Source organism: Gymnoscopelus braueri, assembly GCF_963280865.1.
Source record: "Gymnoscopelus braueri genome assembly, chromosome: 14".
Lineage (NCBI taxonomy): Eukaryota > Metazoa > Chordata > Actinopteri > Myctophiformes > Myctophidae > Gymnoscopelus > Gymnoscopelus braueri.
Genome location: NC_137619.1, coordinates 30,501,799 through 30,520,568, shown reverse-complemented (window position 1 = coordinate 30,520,568; position 18,770 = coordinate 30,501,799). Strand labels below are relative to the sequence as shown.

Below are 18,770 nucleotides of genomic sequence, written 5' to 3'. Positions count from 1 at the left end.
CAGTAAATATAAAATATTTACGCTATAGTGCAATTAGCTAAATAATAATTCAAAATATCTGTAGTTGGATACATGTAATATATCTCGTTCAGGTAAATGGTAGCCTCGTACCCAGGCATTTGTTTTATGTTCTGTTGGGATTTCCCAAAGGTGTGGGGAGGGAGATGGCTTAAAACACAGCCAGCCATGCCATCGATCATGCAGCCATTATGCATGACATTAAAGGTTTTCCGCTTTGTGTTTTGGTTCCTTTCCTGTACAGTAAATGTTTTACACAGTTCCTTGAATACAAGAACGCTCGTGGGCGGCTCTCCCCAAAACACACTCGCCCCGGGTCTAATCCGGTGACCACGGAACGGTCGCCACCAGGTACTCCTGAACGTAACCTCAGTGAAACTATGCCCTAAAACTAACCTTATTCATAAACATAACCTCTGTAAAACTATGCCTAAACCTAGCCTTATTCCCTAACTTGCCTAAACCTAAACTCATTCCTAACCTTAACCTCAGTAAAACAAATTGAAGAATACAAGAACCGCTGGGGGCGATCAGTCCGCGGAAAAAAATGGGGGCGAGTGTGTTTTGGGGCGAGCGTTGCGGTTACCAATTCACCCAGCAGTGGGGTCGCACGCAGTGGCAGTTCAGCATGTGGTGGCACTTTGATTAGCCAGTTGCCATATGATTCGTGCAGAAGATACAGCTTAACTTTAGCTGATTGGGCAGCTGCAATAATATCCCTTGGCAGCTGACTAATCAGCCAAAGATTATCACCCTCTTGGTTCTTAATTTGTCACCCCCTTAGCCAGGGAAAATAACGGCTGGGTATGTGAAGTATGAGAAATTGCCCAATCTGTTTTTGTTCCACTTCTTTATTAGTATGTGACTTCAACCATCGATTCGTCTTATTAAATAATTGAGTTGCAAAGTGCCTGCAAACTATTGTAATGAGACTGTCTGTGTGTTTGTCATTCTGTGCTAGTTGACTGTACCATCGTCAAATCGCAACTTCATTAAAGAACTATAAATCAATATCTGACATATGGTGCAATCATGCAATTTGACAAAAACATGCAATTTGACAAAAACCTCTATGTTGCCCTTGTATTTGGTACATTTTATGTTTGGGTAGATTTTGCATTTATTTAGATAGGAGAGTGGGTAACCGGAACGCTCGCCCCAAAACCTACTCCCCCCCCCCCCCCCACAGAACGCTGGCCCCAGCAGCGGAACACTGGCCCCACTTGGTGTGGAACGCTCGCCCCCCAGCGCCGGAACACTCGTCCCGCGGAACACTCTCCCCACTTGCCGCGGAACGCTCGCCCTCGATCAGCCGCCGGAACATTCGGCCTACTTGGTGAGAACAGACTACAGCCTGTTATGGCAAATATTGATCTATTATTTCATGATTGTATGTATATTGAGATTCCATTTGCTCCACACCCACTGTGGTTGGTAACCAGACCTTTGATAAGGAGATATAAAGCCACACCCCACCTGATACCCCCTGGCCCTAGCCAGGAGTAACACAAAGGTAAGACACCTCCTTTGTGTTTATTCCTGCTTAGATATTAAGATATAAGAGTGTCTGACAGAGAAATGGGGGGGAGCTTTTTGAGGAGATGGGCTGAGTGAGAAGACATGAGAGATGCAGACCAAGCCTGCAACCCTTTTGATCAAGCTATTACGTATGTAAATTTGTAAAAGGCCCTGCCACACCTATTGTTTCTTGGTCATGGGAGCCCCTGGGCCTGGCTTGGGAGAGAGGTATAAAGACACTGAGAAAAGATATGAGGGGGAGTTCTTTTAAGAGAGTTTGGAGGGGACAACACACGGGGAGGAGCATTAGAGTGAACTCAGGGCACAGGCACTCTTGGGCTATGGGGGGACAGGACATTTAAGAGAAACATGCTTGTTTTTGATGCAGTTGGACTCAACAAATAAACATATTTCTTATCAGCTTCACCTCGACTGGATATATATTATTTCCATAACAAGCCCCTAATGTTAAGTTAGGACGTAGTTACGGTAGGCAAAAAAACTGTTAAAACGACAGAGGTGCACCATCTGAAGCGGACTTCAGCCACGAGAGGCACCACTGAGCGAGCCGGCAGGCGAGCGTGTCTTCGTGCCAAACGTTAACAGGCAAAACACGACAGAAGTCAGATTCCAACTCGGGTCCTTGCAGCAACTCACAAGGAGCATACTCATATTAATCCTGATAGTTAATTGAACTCTGAGAGAGTGCACAAATGTAACCCATTTGGTCGGATTTGTTTTGTTCATTCTCTGTGAACCACGCAGTAACTAACTAGCTGTGCCACCAGGCACCCCTGTATTGGATACTTATTAGCCAGACTGGGTGACACCACCTTTAATCAGTGGGTGTCTGTATTCAGGTCAGAGTCCTGTGAGCTGGATCAATGAATGAGGCCCTACCCCTGCAAATGTGTTTGAGCTTCAACGGACAACAACACCCCCCCCCCCCCCCCCCCCACCTTCTCAACTAAAACAAATTTGTGTACTTAAGCGGCTTCGCCCATAATGTGGCTACCAACCACTGTAGTTGCTATGAAAGCAGAGTGAGAGAGACCATGAGGGTGGTTAGAGGTTAAGAAAACTAGGGGAGCAACTGTCAGGAATGTTACAAGCAGATGCTAGAACCAGAGGGATCTGTGGCCCTATTACCTTCCGGTACCCACTCAAGATAGCTACTGTACTTGAGCCTTATCAACCTATTACTGTGAGTAAAGATAAGCTGTATAAGCTTTACAGCTTGATAGCTCCATTATCGGCTTGTAACCTATTGTAATAAGGACTGTTATGATCCTATCACACTTACTGTACAATAAAAATGTGCCGTTCTGTGATTACAGCATGTCATGAAGGAATTCCCAAGTTATATACACCCCTGAAGTGTACATGTCCAGATCTGCATTGACCCTTTTCTAATTTCCCTTTCTAATTATGGTTAGACAAACACACTGAGGGCAAAGTCCGTCTGTACATCAGAGTGGGAGGCAAATGAGCTCAGTGTCTCCAGCTCAGAGGGTTAGGTAACAAACCTAAGAGGGAGATAGATAGATTCTTATTTAGAAAAAAGGGATCTTTCATATTATTATTATTATTATTAGTAGTAGTAGTAGTAGTAGTAGTAGTAGTATTTGTAGTACTGTAGTAAGAGTAGCAGTAGTAGGAGTGGGAATGTTGAAGAGGATCGTAGAGATTGTGGCATGAAGGGCTGGGGATAAAATATGACTAGATGGTGAGTAACTTTGCATTTCTTTATTAGCTTTTAGTTTTTGCTTCTTCTGACATCAATTTCATGGTTTTATTTATATTTCAATCTACAGCACTGTTGTGCCACTCTCATTTTCTAACCTTACTAGTACAGGAAGCCATTTACAATTGTTTATGCTTTACTAGCACCGACAATAGGCACCCAAATATAATGGGAAATGTATTCCCTGGGATAGACACTTTACTCACAGCAGCCACCCCGCACAAAATCGTATTTCTTAATTTTATGTAAGAGTCATACTGGAGTGGATTCCATATGTTTACATTTATACTGCCAACTAATACGATGAGAAAGTAAGCTATAGAGTGTAGTATGCAAGAACAACTTAAGCCGTATTTTATACTGTAAAGAATTTTCAAAAGGTTACGGTAGATCTGCCCTTTTCACTTTTTTCTTTCTTTAAAAAAAATGTGCATCTTTGGAAATTCTTCCAGTTCTGGATCTATACCAATTGTCCATTGTTATTGTCACTTTCCATTAGTTACCTATTCATTAAACACAGTAGCCCTGCAATGTAGGTGGACGTTGTAAAAAATGGAGACAATTTGTCTCAATTTCCTTTCCTGCACTGTCAAATATTATACTCTTTCTATACTTTCTATGGACCCATGGGAAATATAAATAGGTTATCCAGGCATTATTTTTGATTCCATAATGATTTAATGTGTATTGTTATCAATTGAATGCCAAATAAATACAATAAAATCCCCAAAACCTATCTAATCCTATTTCACCTATTTCATCACTTTCCCTGTACATTTTTATACATCTTATGAACATCATTCAAAGGTGTACAACTGACTTGTCTTTTTTTCTCATTCCTCATTTCTGACTCCATTTTGGCCTCCACCTGTGTGCGGTGCAGTGCCAGATGGAGGAGGTGGGGTTCCACAGTTCTGAAGAGCATTTCCGCTCACGATGCATGGAAGCCCCTAATAGTACCCACCCTCTGTATAGCGGTGCTGGTGATCTATGGACTTGTTGACAAGCTCCGCAACTTTGTGGCCGTCATCTTCATCCCCCAGTACCATTATCCATATGCAGTGGCTCTCTGCTTTGCACAGGTTGGTACCTGCTGCTTAGTGCTCTTCTCTATCTGAAACATAGTGGAAAGAGCAGTGCACTAGTGCAAATATTGGTATACTGGTAGCAATTGCATCTACTATATTATATAAAGTTCAAATTGTTTCGCTGTGTGTGGCGGCTGCTGTCTGGGGCGGGCGGGAAGCTGAATTATGCCTAAATATGGACATGCCCAGGCCTAACATCAGCGCAAATTGACGTTGCTAGGCAACACGTGGACAAGTGCCAATCACCTTGCACAAATTGAGTGGATTATGCCCAAATATGGACGTGGGGGATGTGTGGGGGATACAGGGAATGACGTCACATGCCCATGTATGGAGATGATGAATATGAATGAACATACTATACAGTCTGCTGTATATGAAGGAATCATGGTGATACGTCTAAGAACTATGTATTTTATAAATGATCTTGATATCTGTCTAACCCTTCTATTTTAGCATGTCATCTTGGCCTAACTCAATCATGACAAGTTATTGATAATGTCAATATGATTGTAACTGTGTCCACGGGCAGAGCCGTTCCTGCCATGCCCTTTGGCATGGAAGAAGCTCTGTAATGTGGGTGAAACTACAGTCAACAGGTCTCTGTGTTTGATAAACTTTCTGCAGGAGCCGTGCTTAATTCTGTTGTTGCCTAAATCGGGTCTCGGTATGCAAAAACAATGTTAGAAATTGTTTTCAGGGTAAACTCTGGTTGCTATGGCAGTGCCTGATTAAGCCTAATTCTGAAGGAAGAAGACATCAAATGAAGAATTTCCCCCCAGCCAAGAAGATAACGTGGAGTCGCTAATATGTAAACAAATTGTGTCATATCTGTGAAACCTTGATACGTTTCCTTGGTTACCAATATTGATAAGAATGCTTTAAAACACTCTCCCTTCTGTACTTCGGGAGAGAGAACACTTTGAGAATATTTTTACCACTGTACTGTAACCGTCTGGTTCTATCAATAGAGTCATTTTTATACACCCATGGCTGTCTGTGTCTTATTGTTTTGTGAAATTACTCTGTGCTTTCATGAGAATAAGATATTATTTTTAAAATAGGGTAGGCCTCAAAAACCTTACTTTATCACATGGTATATGCATGTAACTGAATGAATATACAGAATATACAGTCTAACAACAAAGAATATGCAATTTATGCCTACAATAGCCTACAATCTTTAAATAGCTTATATGTCGATGTTCAGCCGTAGCCTAATTCATCTAGTAGTCGTGGGTGGGGCTTTGCTGGAAAACTAACTGTGGTAGTCAACATGTGAGCATGATTGATGTAAATGTCTGAGTGGCTGAATGACCCTGAGCTAAATGTGACCTTGTCCCACGGTTAAAACTAGTAGTAATGGGGTAACCTGTGTTGGTGGGTTAATATTTGATTAGGACTTCTGTTTTGCATGAAACTCAATGTTCAGGGAAAGGTGTTCATAAATTACGTTCTTTTGTCATTCTAGACTAAATTCACAGTGCAATATACACCGACATTTGTGACAAGATTGAATCATGTTATTTCATACTCAACATACTATATAGGATTTATTTTGGTAATTAAGTATTCATTTAGTTAGTTTTAGTTAGTTTTGAACTATACAGGCTTTAGAAGAAGCTGACAGATTAAATTAGCATGACAGATTAAATAATTTGTCTCTAAAGTCAATATCTTGTCTTCTCCAGGTGCTCATCTCTCTGCTTGCCTTAAATCTACTCCATGCCCTAGATCTGGTGCCTCTGAAGTCTTACTCCAAGTCCCTAGGTGAGAGGTTACTGCCCCCTGCCATCTGTGAGAGCGCCCAGGCTGTGCTGGGCATGTGGGCCAAGGCCAGCTGTTCATACTCCAGCCTGTACCCCCTCACCATTCGCCTGCTGCCACTGCTAACCGTGGGCTGGAGTTACAGCCTGAAGCTGGCAGTGCCCCCTTCTATCCACATTAGTGTTCTGATTTCCATCCTGAGTGGAACATCAGTCATCATCACAGGTAAACCCACAGTGTTAGAATGATAAGCTGATCTGTTCAGAAAATATGGTTAGGGTTAGGGTTGATGTGATGTATTAGGCTGATATCTCCACTACATCCGGCAATTCAACCTGAAAGAAGAAGAATTTGTCATGTATTTTTGCATATCCCCTCCTAGATACACATAAACAGTTCCTTACACATATGCATCACATCAGAGGTGAGAAAGGACAGGGTTAGCTGCAGTGCAGCACCCCTGGAGAATGTTAGGGGTTCAGTGCCTTGCTCTATAGCACTTTGGCAGAGTTGATGGGCACCGTGGATGTAATACCACCCACCCTCCAGTCAGTACTTTACATCTTGAATACACCCTCCTGTCAGTGCCAGGGATTGTAACTGAATAATAATAACAATAATTATTATTATTATTATGGTACTAATAATTATAATACTATGTCAAATTATATAGCGCTTTTATAAGTACTGAAAGTCACTTTACATGGGGGAGGGAGAAAAAAAACTGAATGACCTCCTCTCTCTCCTCAGCCTCCCAGAGAATGCCTGGTGTAGAACCTCTGGAGTGCCTGTATGCTCTCCTGAGCCTTATTCTCCATGCTTTCTCCCTGACCTGGCTGGCCAAAGTCTCTGAGGCAGAGCTCCACCACTCCCCTGATTCCCAGATGTCTGCTTTTGACATCTACTATACCCAGCTGGTCAACCAGAGCTGGGTGCTGGGCCTCCTCTGCCTAATGCACCCGGACGGCCTGTGGCGAGCTCTGAGTCAGGGCAGCTGGCATACGCTGCTGTTCCATGGCTACCTGTTGGCTATTCTCTTGTTGGGGATGCTGCTGAATTTCCTGGTTGGCATGAGCGCATTATGTGTCTCACCAGTCGCTGCTGCACTCCTCCACTCGGCACGGGAGCTGACACAACCACTTCTCAAGCTGCTGTATTATTTTTAAAGGACAGAGAGATTTTTTACAGACACCTGTTGTCCATGGCAGCGCTGGATAAATTACCTCTAAAAGCATGAATAGATTACCGAAAGGGCCTACCGGGGCCCAAGGGATGATGAATGAAGTCGCTGTTATTAGATTTACATTACTCGAAAGGCTTTGCCATTTGTGTCAACTAGAAGTTCGGGCCGCTGCGCGGCCCTCACATCTAGCGTGACGCGTCGTACACTTCGCATCGCAGATCCACCTTACAGCCACCTCACAGTGTGAGCGAGAGTATTGCGTGAAAGTAGGGCAAAGTCGTTTATAATTGTGGGACATGGGCCATGGCAACACTGTGGTGAAAAGTAAGGCAAATTCGCTTATAATCAGAGGACATGGCAACACTGAGTGTCCTGTGCTCCCCTCTGTCTCTGTCCCTGTGTGTTTGTCCCCCTGTCTGTCCAATAAGGTTCGGTCCCACATAAAATTGCCTAGTTGGGTTCCACCTAGGGCCCAGGTAGAACCCACCTAAAGCCCACATCGGCAACCCAGTTGGGACCCACCTCGGTCCCACATATAATTTCCTAGGTGGGGCCCACCTAAGGCCCAGGTAGAACCCACGTATAGCCCACACGGGAAAGCCCAAGTGGGCCCATATAGTTCAGCCCACCTTGAAACCATATGGGTCCCATGTCAGCCCCACATAAATTGCCAAATTGGGGCCCACCTAGGGCCCAGGTAGTACCCACTTAAAGCCCACATGGGCAAACCCAGTTAGGACCCACCTCAGTCCCACATAGAGTTGCCTAGTTGGGGCCCACCTAGTGCCCAGGTAGGACCCACCTATAGCCCACATGGGCAACCCAGTTAGGACCCACCTTGGTCCCACATAGAATTGCCTAGGTGGGACCCACCTAAGGCCCAGATAGAACCCACTTATATCCCACATGGGCATCCCAGTTGGGACCCAAGTGGATCCCGCTGACATTGCCGACATGGGGCCCATATGGTTTAGCCCACCTTGAAACCATATGGGACGCAATGGGCGTGCTGGCTGGGTAGGCTGGCGTGAAAGTGTATAATATTTAGAGAAATTGAAAGTTTCAAATAGGGAAGTAGTAGTAGAAGTAGTGAATTAGCAAACTGGAGATTTAGTGATTTAGACAGAATGTTTTCTTTAGCCTCATTGTGTGCTAATGCACGCAACTGTTAAGGCAGGTTTAATTTTTGTTGTCTCATAACATCCTTTGTCCGTAAACAACATAGGCGACCCGTCTGTGCCTTGACTTCACCCGGCCCCCCGCCCCTTTGCCTGCAGTGTGTGTGTCTCTCTCTCACACACACACACACACACACACACACACACACACACACACACACACACACAACACGGAGAAGTTCTACAGAGTTCGAATGAATTAATAAGATAATATAACAGCGTATCCGCGCGCCTGGTGTAGCCGGTATCATTGATAATCACTTGGATCTAAACAAACGCGCTGTGCGCACCACGCATACGCTCGCTATGAAAAGTCTGGTGTAGATCGATCGGCCGTGTTGTGGCCCCCCCCCCCCACCCCCCGAGTATTTTTTTCTCTCCGTGTCTGTGTCTCTCTCTTTTGTAAATCGAATGCTAAAATTGCCATTTGAATGTAGTTTAAAAAAAGATATATATTTTTAATGTAATTTTAATTTTATTATAGTATTATAAATTTTTTCCTGACCTACCAATGCGAAAACAAATGCTTTCATCATGTTTCCCCCTATAAACGTCACTTGAAAGTAACGTTTTAGAAACTTTAATAGTTATCACAACAGCGAACGCTGAAAATCAGCTGTGCAGCCTGTGCTTCTCCTGTCTGTCTGTCTGTGCAGTCATTGCGCACAGCTGTGTGTTGTTCCTTCATCATCTCTCTCTCCCCCTCTCTCTCCCTCTCTCTCCCTCCCTCTCTCGCGCTCTCTCTCACACACACACACATGCTCTCCTTGTCTCTCTCTCTCCCCCTCCCCCTCCCCCTCCCTCTCTCTCTCTCCCCCTCCCCCTCCCTCTCTCTCTCTCCCCCTCCCCCTCCCCCTCCCTCTCTCTCTCTCCCCCTCCCCTTCCCCCTCCCCCTCCCTCTCTCTCTCTCCCCCTCCCCCTCCCTCTCTCTCTCTCTCACCCCTCTCTCTCTCTCTCTCCCTCTCCGTGCTCACTATCTCGCAGATGATTGGCTGTTCAAAACGGAACACCCGGAAGTAAATTGCGAGATGAAATATAGAGCACTTTATGATTATTATAAAAGGAGACACATGTGAAGGTGGAAAATAAAATAGAAGTACTTCTATACTTTTGCATGAGCGATTTTTGTAGCAAGTTGGGAGAGAAGTGGAGCAGTGCTTTGGCCGTGAGTAGTACCTAAGAGGTTGAGGTTCCAAAAGGGACACCTCTCCATTTGTGTTGTGAGACTCTCTCTCTCTCCCTCCCGTGCTCACTATCTCGCAGATGATTGGCTGTTCAAAACGGAACACCCGGAAGTAAATTGCGAGATGAAATATAGAGCACTTTATGATTATTATAAAAGGAGACACATGTGAAGGTGGAAAATAAAATAGAAGTACTTCTATACTTTTGCATGAGCGATTTTTGTAGCAAGTTGGGAGAGAAGTGGAGCAGTGCTTTGGCCGTGAGTAGTACCTAAGAGGTTGAGGTTCCAAAAGGGACACCTCTCTCTCCATTTGTGTTGTGAGATAACAAAGCCTAACGACACTGAGGAAATAGAATACTAGCGGTTGCTCCAAATCTGCTTCTGGAATATTCTTGTTGACGGACCTACCCTTGTTGCATGTTGCATGTCCATAGTCCATAGTTGTCCATAGTTGACACTTGACAGAGTGGTCAAATGCCATATAACCAATAGATAAGATATAGCTTTAGAATGCATTGATTAGCCTAGTAACCTAGAAATGATAAGGTAGCTGACCAATCAGCACAAGCTTATTACCTTTTTGGTCCTCTCCTCTAACCAGGTAAAATATATTCTGGGCATGTGATAAATTGCAATTAATCCTCTCTGAATATGTATTTGTTACATTACTTTCACAAACATGTTCACATTGCACTTGCTGCCAAGGGATGCTGTCAACATTCAGCAGGGAATGTTTTATAATTGTACTTTTAAATGGTTAATGCTGTAGAGTACCTGCATTACACTTCAAATGCAATGTAACATGACTGATATTACACTAGGTTTAGTTGTGTGAGTATGTGTGTACAGTGCTCCAGAAGATTTCAATAACAGTATTCTCGACAATGAATTCATATTGTGAATGCCCCTGGATGACTCTGACTTCTAAGGTTAGTCAAGGTCCCATGACGCTATGATCATTAACCAAGTGTTGGCATTGCCATGCACATATTTGCATGCTGCAAATGTGTCCCCTTGATTTCAATGCAACCTGTATACAGCCTATGAAACTAATTGACAGCCTATGAAACTAATTGACAGTTAGCAATGTAGTCACATAGATTGTGGATTGTTACACAGAGTTTCATGTTAAAAGTGTTGATTCACTCTTAAAATATTTCTTTGCCCAGCTGTGAGAAACAGTTGCCCAACGAAAAATTCAAACTGCAGGAACCAGAAATTCAAATAACATCCACATTAATACATGAAATACCACTTTATTTTCAGATATTAATTAGTTTCCAAAAACATTGAAAGACAAACTCCACCAAAAATCATGTTTTTGTGGTGTTAATGTGTTTTTGAAGCTTAACTAACCCCCTGGTGGTTTCTTGCACTCTGCATATCTCTAAAGCATTAATGTGTTGTTGTTTTTTACAACCAAATCCACTCACTGACAACTGTTTTGACTCAGGGAACAGAGGGTGTTTGCGTGGTGTGATATCACACACTCAAAAGCCTCATCAAAGCCAAGCAAATACACCTGGTATGTGTCTGTCCCACATGGGTCTGTTGTCCAATCAGAGACCTAGTAATAATATGCATGCATACCAGGTTATTTGCTCGTCTTTGACTGTGTGACATCACATCACACCATGCAAACACCTTCTGTGAGAGAACCAGAGAGGGTGAGAAGATGGTAGGACAAAGTGTATCATGTGGAGCTGGCTGCTCAGTGAGAGATGGAACAGGGTACAATGTCCCGACCCGATTCCCTAAAGACTCAGGGCTTGTGTGCCCTGAGTCAAAGCTGTTTTCAGTGAGTGTCTGAAAACCACATTTTGGTTGTAAAATAAACATTAATTAAGATATGGAGAGTGTAAGAACCATGGTTAAGTTCCAAAAAAACATTAACCCCACAAAATCTTTGGTGGAGTGGGTCTTTAACTGCTGTGCACAATAAACACATAACAAAGCTGTCCCTTCAATCCTCACATTAAACAAAGAATAGACATACACACAATTGACATAGTAACATTAGTGATTCATACATGATTTATGATTCAATAGCTCCAGTAAGTTGCTATGGCCAGCTAAACCTGCTAAGTCTAGGCCTCATCCGGTCAACGTTCATACTCCTTCAGCACTAAAACATCACAAATCTGTGCCATCTCCAAAACCAAGATCATTTTAGCCTCTCAGCATGTTTCAGGTCTCTTTCAGGTCAAGAACAAAGCTGACTTGAAACATTATCTTAGATCAGCACACCTAGTCCATTATTCTGATAAGTCTAATGAAAGCTTCTGTTTCATGAACTTATTCACTTTGGCGAAGAAAAAATGCTCGGTAAATATCTCGTTAGCGGAGGCATCTCCTCAGCCTCCTCCCTTAAGAGCGGTCGGCGTTGGGGGGCAGGTGGAGGCCCAAGCTTTGCAGCAGGCTGGAGGCCGGGCCAGCCAGTCCATCCTGAGAGCTGAGGGACTCCAGCAGGTTGGAGATCAGGTTGAGGTCCACGTCCAGAGGCTGGATCTCTGGGTCCTCTGCCTCCCTCGGGACGTCCTCACTGTTCAGGGGGGAACCATTGACTAAGCCTGCCCCGTCACTCTTTTCCTGGAAGGAAGAGCAAGTTTGAAAAATATGTCTACTACTTATGTCATGGATGATAAAAAGAAAAATCCAAAGCATAAATCTTTCTCATCTTGTAGTGACTTTATTTCAAAATACTAAGAGCGCGAATGTCCACCAGAAGGCATGCCCTGGTGTACAGTATGCATTTTACCCTGCAGTACGTTTGTTGCCCTGTAACTGTATCTTAAGCTGCTGTGCAGCTTTTGGTGACTGAATTTCCCTTGCGGGATCAATAACAGTCTTATTATCTTCCAGGGATAGGGACTGGCTCAATGCTTCTCCCTATCCCTTTTTCGGGCACTTGGACAATTGGTCTGCAGTAGCAGATGTGAATCTCCAAATGGACGTGGTGGTTTGATTTTTTTTTTTGTGTAAATCGACCTAATTTGAATGCATTATATTTGTTATGTTATATGTCCAATATCCAAAAATAAAAATGAACTGAAGTCTAATAGGTCTAATTATCATTACATTTGCAGCTGATCGGTCCAGCTCTTTGCGAGATTAGCCATTGGACGATACACAGACCCACACACTCGACATCTAGATGGCTTGCTCCTGAAGTGCCTCACTCTAATGGAAAGCAGGATAGACAGACACACAGTGACTTTGAAGGAATTCTAATCTTACCTTTTGAGTAAAGCTTTGTCCTATGTTAGTGCCCATCAGTTCTTGGTCCATTTGGTCCATGTATCTTTTGAGACTGTCCAGAGTTTCTGCCCCCTTCTGCCCTCCAGAACCAGAGGAACCGCCTTCTTCCTCTCCCTCGTCACTACTATCATCATCATCATCATCCTCCTCATCATCAAGATCATCAGAATCAAGCTCGCCTTCGTTACTTCCTGAAACAAGTGAAGGGCATGTTCAGTGCATAGAGGCATGGACTTTGGTATCGTAATTTGTGAGAGTAACATTACTATCACAATCCCATTATATAGTCTACATACCTAGTAGTCTGTCCAGGGCACTGGCCATGGAGTCTGGATCTAACCTGAAAGGCTCATTTGAGTGGACCCTGGAATACAGGGGAAAAACAAGGTGGAAACCGGTTGCATATTTATAAGGGAATAGAGATTTCTTCATTGCCACATTGCAAGTTACCAAGTAACCAAACATTTGGCATATGAGTATGTCTAATGTGGCAGGAGTATGTCAATTACCGCTATCTAGCTCTGGTCCAGGGTATTAGTTCTCTCTAAATATGTTTTCTAAAGAGATCATTTGCAATAGCTAATTAATTTATATAGTATGTGTACTTTTGAAGCTCTGCTAAAATAAATACACCAGCAGCTGTAATGCATTCCTCCCATGTAGGTGGCAGTAGTGACTGAGTAAACAGAGCGTTGCTGGGCAAACATTCAGAAGAAGAAAACGTCTCCCGGTTTGTGTGGATATGTGCTATTTAATCTAAAAGTCAAACCACCAAGGCTTTCAATATTTGAAACTCGTCTTTGTTTCTTTGACTAACAAAAGCATATTATTATAGAAACTAAAGAGTGGACAGAGTTAAGTGTTAATGGAGAAATGCCCTGTCCCTGGCAGGGCATTCGAGAGAATGCCCAGGTCTGCTAAATAGATCATGTGTACACATTATCCATTTTGCACCAGAGTGATAGAGTGAGTTATTTTCATAACCATTTAGTACCATGCACAGGATCATCCACTTTTATCCTTTGATAAAACACCTTGCACTGCACACATTGCATGTGAATTATTGACTGAACTGGCCGGTGAGTCTGACTCACCAGGGTAACTCTGCCCCCTCATGTGAAGACATGGCATTGAGGAACTTCTTCATGCTCTGGCTCACAGCTACCAAGCTGTAGCCAGCCTCCTCTTCTTCTTTATCTTCCTCCGTCTCCTTCCTCCTCTCATCTGCACCCCTGGTCTGCTTGGTGGACGTTGACTTTTGGCTGTCGCCACTCGCGCCTCCCCCAATTCTCTGCTCTAACATGCGGTCCAACTCCTGAGCTGTAATATCCAACCAGTTGTCGCCTGGAGACAGACAAGAGACAGAAAGACAGAGGCATAAATAAGAGAGAGAGAGAGAGTAATGTGAACGAAAGAAGAAAAGGCGTAGACAGCGAGAGGACGGAAATCAGAGGGCAGAGAAAATAGCATGGTAGCAAAGGTAAATTAATTTCTATTCATATCAGAACAATCAATAATTTTTAGACTCTCTGTAAAGGAGTAATAATAAGGGCGGCCATAGCTGAGTGGTTAGTGAGCCCCAGGTACGATTCCAGGCCACTCCAGCATATATGTGTCGATGAAATGAAATTTGTCCCTGAGCAAGACTCTTAACCCCTAATTGCTCACAGGCCCTCATTGGAAACAAGCCCGCAAGGACTTTCATGAACGTCCTGTTAAAAAGGAATAAAATAAAAATAAAAAAAAAGTATTCTATTCTCAGTTTGACACACACACACACACACACACACACACACACACACACACACACACACACACACACACACACACACACACACACACACACACACACACACACACACACACACACACACACACACACACACACACACACACACACACACACACACACGAGTGAAAACATAGTCTCCGGCCTGGTGGAGACAAGACAACTAATTATAATATAGGAAGCCCTGGCCTGGTGTATTTTACTTGAACTAGGGTGAAATAGATCAAGTTATGCAAGGCATGTGCACTTCCACTTACTATCCTCTGGGGGGAGTTGTGACTCTTGCTTCCTCAATTCATCCAGGTTAAATGGAGGAGAGCTCTGCAGTAGCTGAAGAATATCCTCACCTGTCGACCTGCTGCTGGAACTTCAGACAAACACACATGCACGCATGAATGCACACAAAATACACACGGACACATCAATCATACAATACACACACACAATAGCCCTCACCTGTGTAATGGGGAGACTGACTGTTTGAAGAAGTTTTCTGCTGCCCTCATCAGCTCTCTATAGCTCACTGAGCCTTCAAGCTCCCCCTGGGTTCCACAACAACCACAACATTCAGCTCGTCAAGCTCAGCGATGGTTAACACAGACAAACACAATCTAATCCCTTCATTAACCACAAGAAGTTAGAATAATTTAGTCAAGTTCCAGACATTTAACATTTTTGTTGACCTGCCCTTGTAGGGTTAATTCAATGTATCAACGTATCAGATGTGCTAATTGAGAATGTGTGACTAATTAGGTGACTCACCCGGAAGTATTCATTTCTCTTCAGGCTCTCCAGGAAGCCTTTCCACTCAGGGTTACAGGTGACTGGGTCATCAGGCTCTGAAGATGGCATTCTGCACTTAGAGCACAGGATCTCAAAGCCATGGGCCTGTGGGTGTGAAGAGATACATAAATAGATCAATGCACTGGTTAGTTGCATTCATTTCGTAATCTAAGAGAGCATTGTAATCAAAGCATTGGTCGGGTGGGGTACATATTGGTGCTGGACAACTTATTGAACAGTCCGATATTACCAATGTATTTTAATGAACAATAACAAGAAATAAATACGATAAGATATTGTAATGTATCATTCAGTAATTCCAATGAAACTGTTGCCAAAAATAATTAGTATCCATCTGTTGCTTCCCCTTGAAAGTTGATACTGCCAACTAATGCTACTGAGTGACGACCCACCCCTCGCTCCCCTTCACACCAATAGCTTATAGGATATAAATTAATATATAGGTTAGTACAGTATATACTGTAATGAAATATACAGTGAATTAAGTACAGGAATTCTCTCTAATAACTTTTACTGTAACTCAATGCTAGAAGTACATAGCATAGCTTGGCTCACCAGTTTCATACCCAGCTCGTGGGCTTTGTGCTGGGGGAGAGAGCGAGCAGGCAGGGTGAAGCCACTCCTCCGGTCTGGGGTGAACGGTTGCTGCTGTAGCTGGGCGTACAGACAGCGGGTAAACTTCACCTGCAAATTGATGAGGCATAAGGGGTTACGGTCATTCAGTGGATTCTCCGTCTTAGAATCTGACTGACTGATTGTTTTAAACAGGTTGGTCACTGACAATTGTGATTATATAAATAAAAAATCTAATCATTAGATACAATTGATTATCAGCCCAACCCTACTATGAATGTGATGTACTATGTTGTACAGGGGACATAATGATCTGTGAGGGAGTACCGTGGTGAGGACTCGCGTATCAGGAGGAAAGTTCTTGAAGCTCCTGCAGGCTTGGAGATCCACTGGATCCCGAAGGTAGAAGGCTGACACTGCCGGTGCCACAAGGTCTGGTCGCTGTGCCAACACCGTGACAATGCCTGCCGGTAAGAAGCAGTGGGCACGGTGAAGGCTAACAGTAATCTTCTCTGGGTACCTGAGAGGAAGAAATAAATAAATAACATATACACAAGATGATAGATACTCTTACACTTTGTCTTATAAAGACAGCATTGTCTATAAAAAAATGGTCACTCGATTAATTCGGAGTTGGCTTCATTATCCATCTTGTCCTCCAGTGATCTGAGGCCTATGACAATGAGTATTCCCCTCACCCCTCAAGCCGTTTCTTCAGGGCCGAGCTAATTTTGGGGCTTGCACGGCAGGCCTCAGTGTAAGAAGACAGCATGGTTAAAGACTGGGCCATGCTGGGGACCACACCCCTGGGAAGGCCCATTGTATTGGACCCAGATGGGCATGGTAGGATGTGCAGGTCTCCTTTATGAATGAACACCTGAACGGGAAATTGACAAGAGACATTCAAAGGGGGAAATATACTTGCAGCTGTTGACAAGAGGGCACAACAATTGCTAATTTGACAGACAAATGGACAGATTGACAAACAACATATGGGAACACTGATGATCGTCACAATTTTCTTTACCACCTAATATAGAAATCTCACCCTGTTCATACTGGTCTCTGGATTCAGCCACTTGGGAAGATAGTCTGCTGCCTCAATCAAAAGGAACTCTCCATCAGTGTCCTCAACCCTGTGCACAAAAATATCAAGTATGAGCTAGAAACAGAAAGGAAAACTAAACAGATTAACAAATATCCCGATAATACGACCTGCAGGTCACAAAATAAATAAATAAAAACTGAATTGTGTTTCACCTGGCTGCTAATTCAGGGAACGCCTCTGTGATCTGTTGGAGGAGATAAACGATGAACCACTCATCCTCAACGTTGTCCCCAAATTGTGTGTTGCCTTCAATGTGAGCGGGAACATCTCCTGTCAATAAAGAACACGTCATCATCATCAGTATAATCAAACCTAGAAAAACTATTTCTAATCAGTGGAGCACTAGAGCAAGATATCTCACCAATTGGACTATTATTATTACAACATGACAAGGTAACTAACTACACAACTCAAACCTCTACCAAAGTGTCATTGTGCTTTACTATCCATTTGGTTCCCTGGCAAAGTTGCCAGCAGAATGCAAAAAATTACAAGTAAAGTCACAATTTCATAGTTAAACTCCTTCACCTTTCTCTGGCTTGTATTTGAGGTTGAACGATTGATGCTGCCAGATGTAATTCACGAGGAGCGGGGCAACCTTGGCGAGAATCTCCTCGACTAAATGTGTTAGACGTTGTTTGATGGTTTTGGAATCTGAACCATCGGGTTGGATTAAAAAGAGTTTGTACTGGACCACATCCTCCTGCACCACTCTCCTTGATAATAGATCCATGATGGCACTCAATCAAAGGATCTGTCATATAGTTCAAAATGAGAAAGATATTGGTGAACATGAAACACAGTAAAAATGCTGTGTTCATTTATAAATGTTCAACTATCATATGAGTTAAATTAACACGACTGTACTGAGGAAAGCGTATTGAGGAAAGACTGATAGTATTGATGTAATATACTTTATGTCCAACAATCACTTACTATGTCATTGTCCTCATTCAACAGAAATAAATAACACACACACACACACACACACACACACACACACACACACACAAATCAATGTAGCAGATATGGGCTGCAAATATGTCATTAAATAATGTATCAGTTAAGTAAGTAAGTTAAGCAAGGTGCCTTTAGATACTGGGTACATCCTAGCCATGGTTCACATGACGCTCGTCTGTATGACAGTCATGTTTCAGGGCTAGGTACATCCTAACCTTGGATCAAGACTTCATAGATGTATTTTCTCGATTTTGAAGTACGGGCTTTACTGTTGAAAGTGCAGACGCACTGGGGGTTGCTAGCCAAGACTATCGTAGATACGAAAGTAAAAGTCAGACTCGATAAAATACATTTTGATAGTCTTGATCCAAGGCTAGGTATATCCGGTGAATGCTCATATACGTAATAATAGTCTGTCATACCTGGACTTGTTTTTCAGTTCGAAAGATTTGAATTTAATGCACACAGATCAAACCGAACAATGAAGTGTGTCAAATCGTCCTTAACACGCCGCTCTACTTTGTTTTCGTTCGTTCATAAAATCCTTTCGACTAGCAACCAACATGAGAAATATTAGTTCCTAGGTTTTATGTTTA

At 43.2% G+C, this 18,770-nt stretch overlaps 1 protein-coding gene across 1 annotated transcript; it reads right to left on the bottom strand.

Moving 5' to 3' along the window:
• Positions 1 to 10,936: 10,936 nt before the first annotated feature.
• On the bottom strand, positions 10,937 to 18,688 carry ecd (ecdysoneless homolog). The gene is made up of 14 exons (XM_080448985.1): positions 18,597 to 18,688; positions 17,743 to 17,968; positions 17,367 to 17,484; positions 17,155 to 17,242; positions 16,805 to 16,983; positions 16,434 to 16,626; positions 16,089 to 16,217; positions 15,492 to 15,617; positions 15,186 to 15,271; positions 14,987 to 15,096; positions 14,035 to 14,284; positions 13,237 to 13,304; positions 12,920 to 13,131; positions 10,937 to 12,271 (listed from the first exon to the last, which is right to left on the bottom strand). Exons 2-14 carry the CDS (start codon positions 17,945 to 17,947, stop codon positions 12,050 to 12,052), a joined length of 1,986 nt encoding a protein of 661 aa, XP_080305111.1. The 5' UTR covers positions 17,948 to 17,968; positions 18,597 to 18,688; the 3' UTR covers positions 10,937 to 12,049.
• Positions 18,689 to 18,770: the final 82 nt, after the last annotated feature.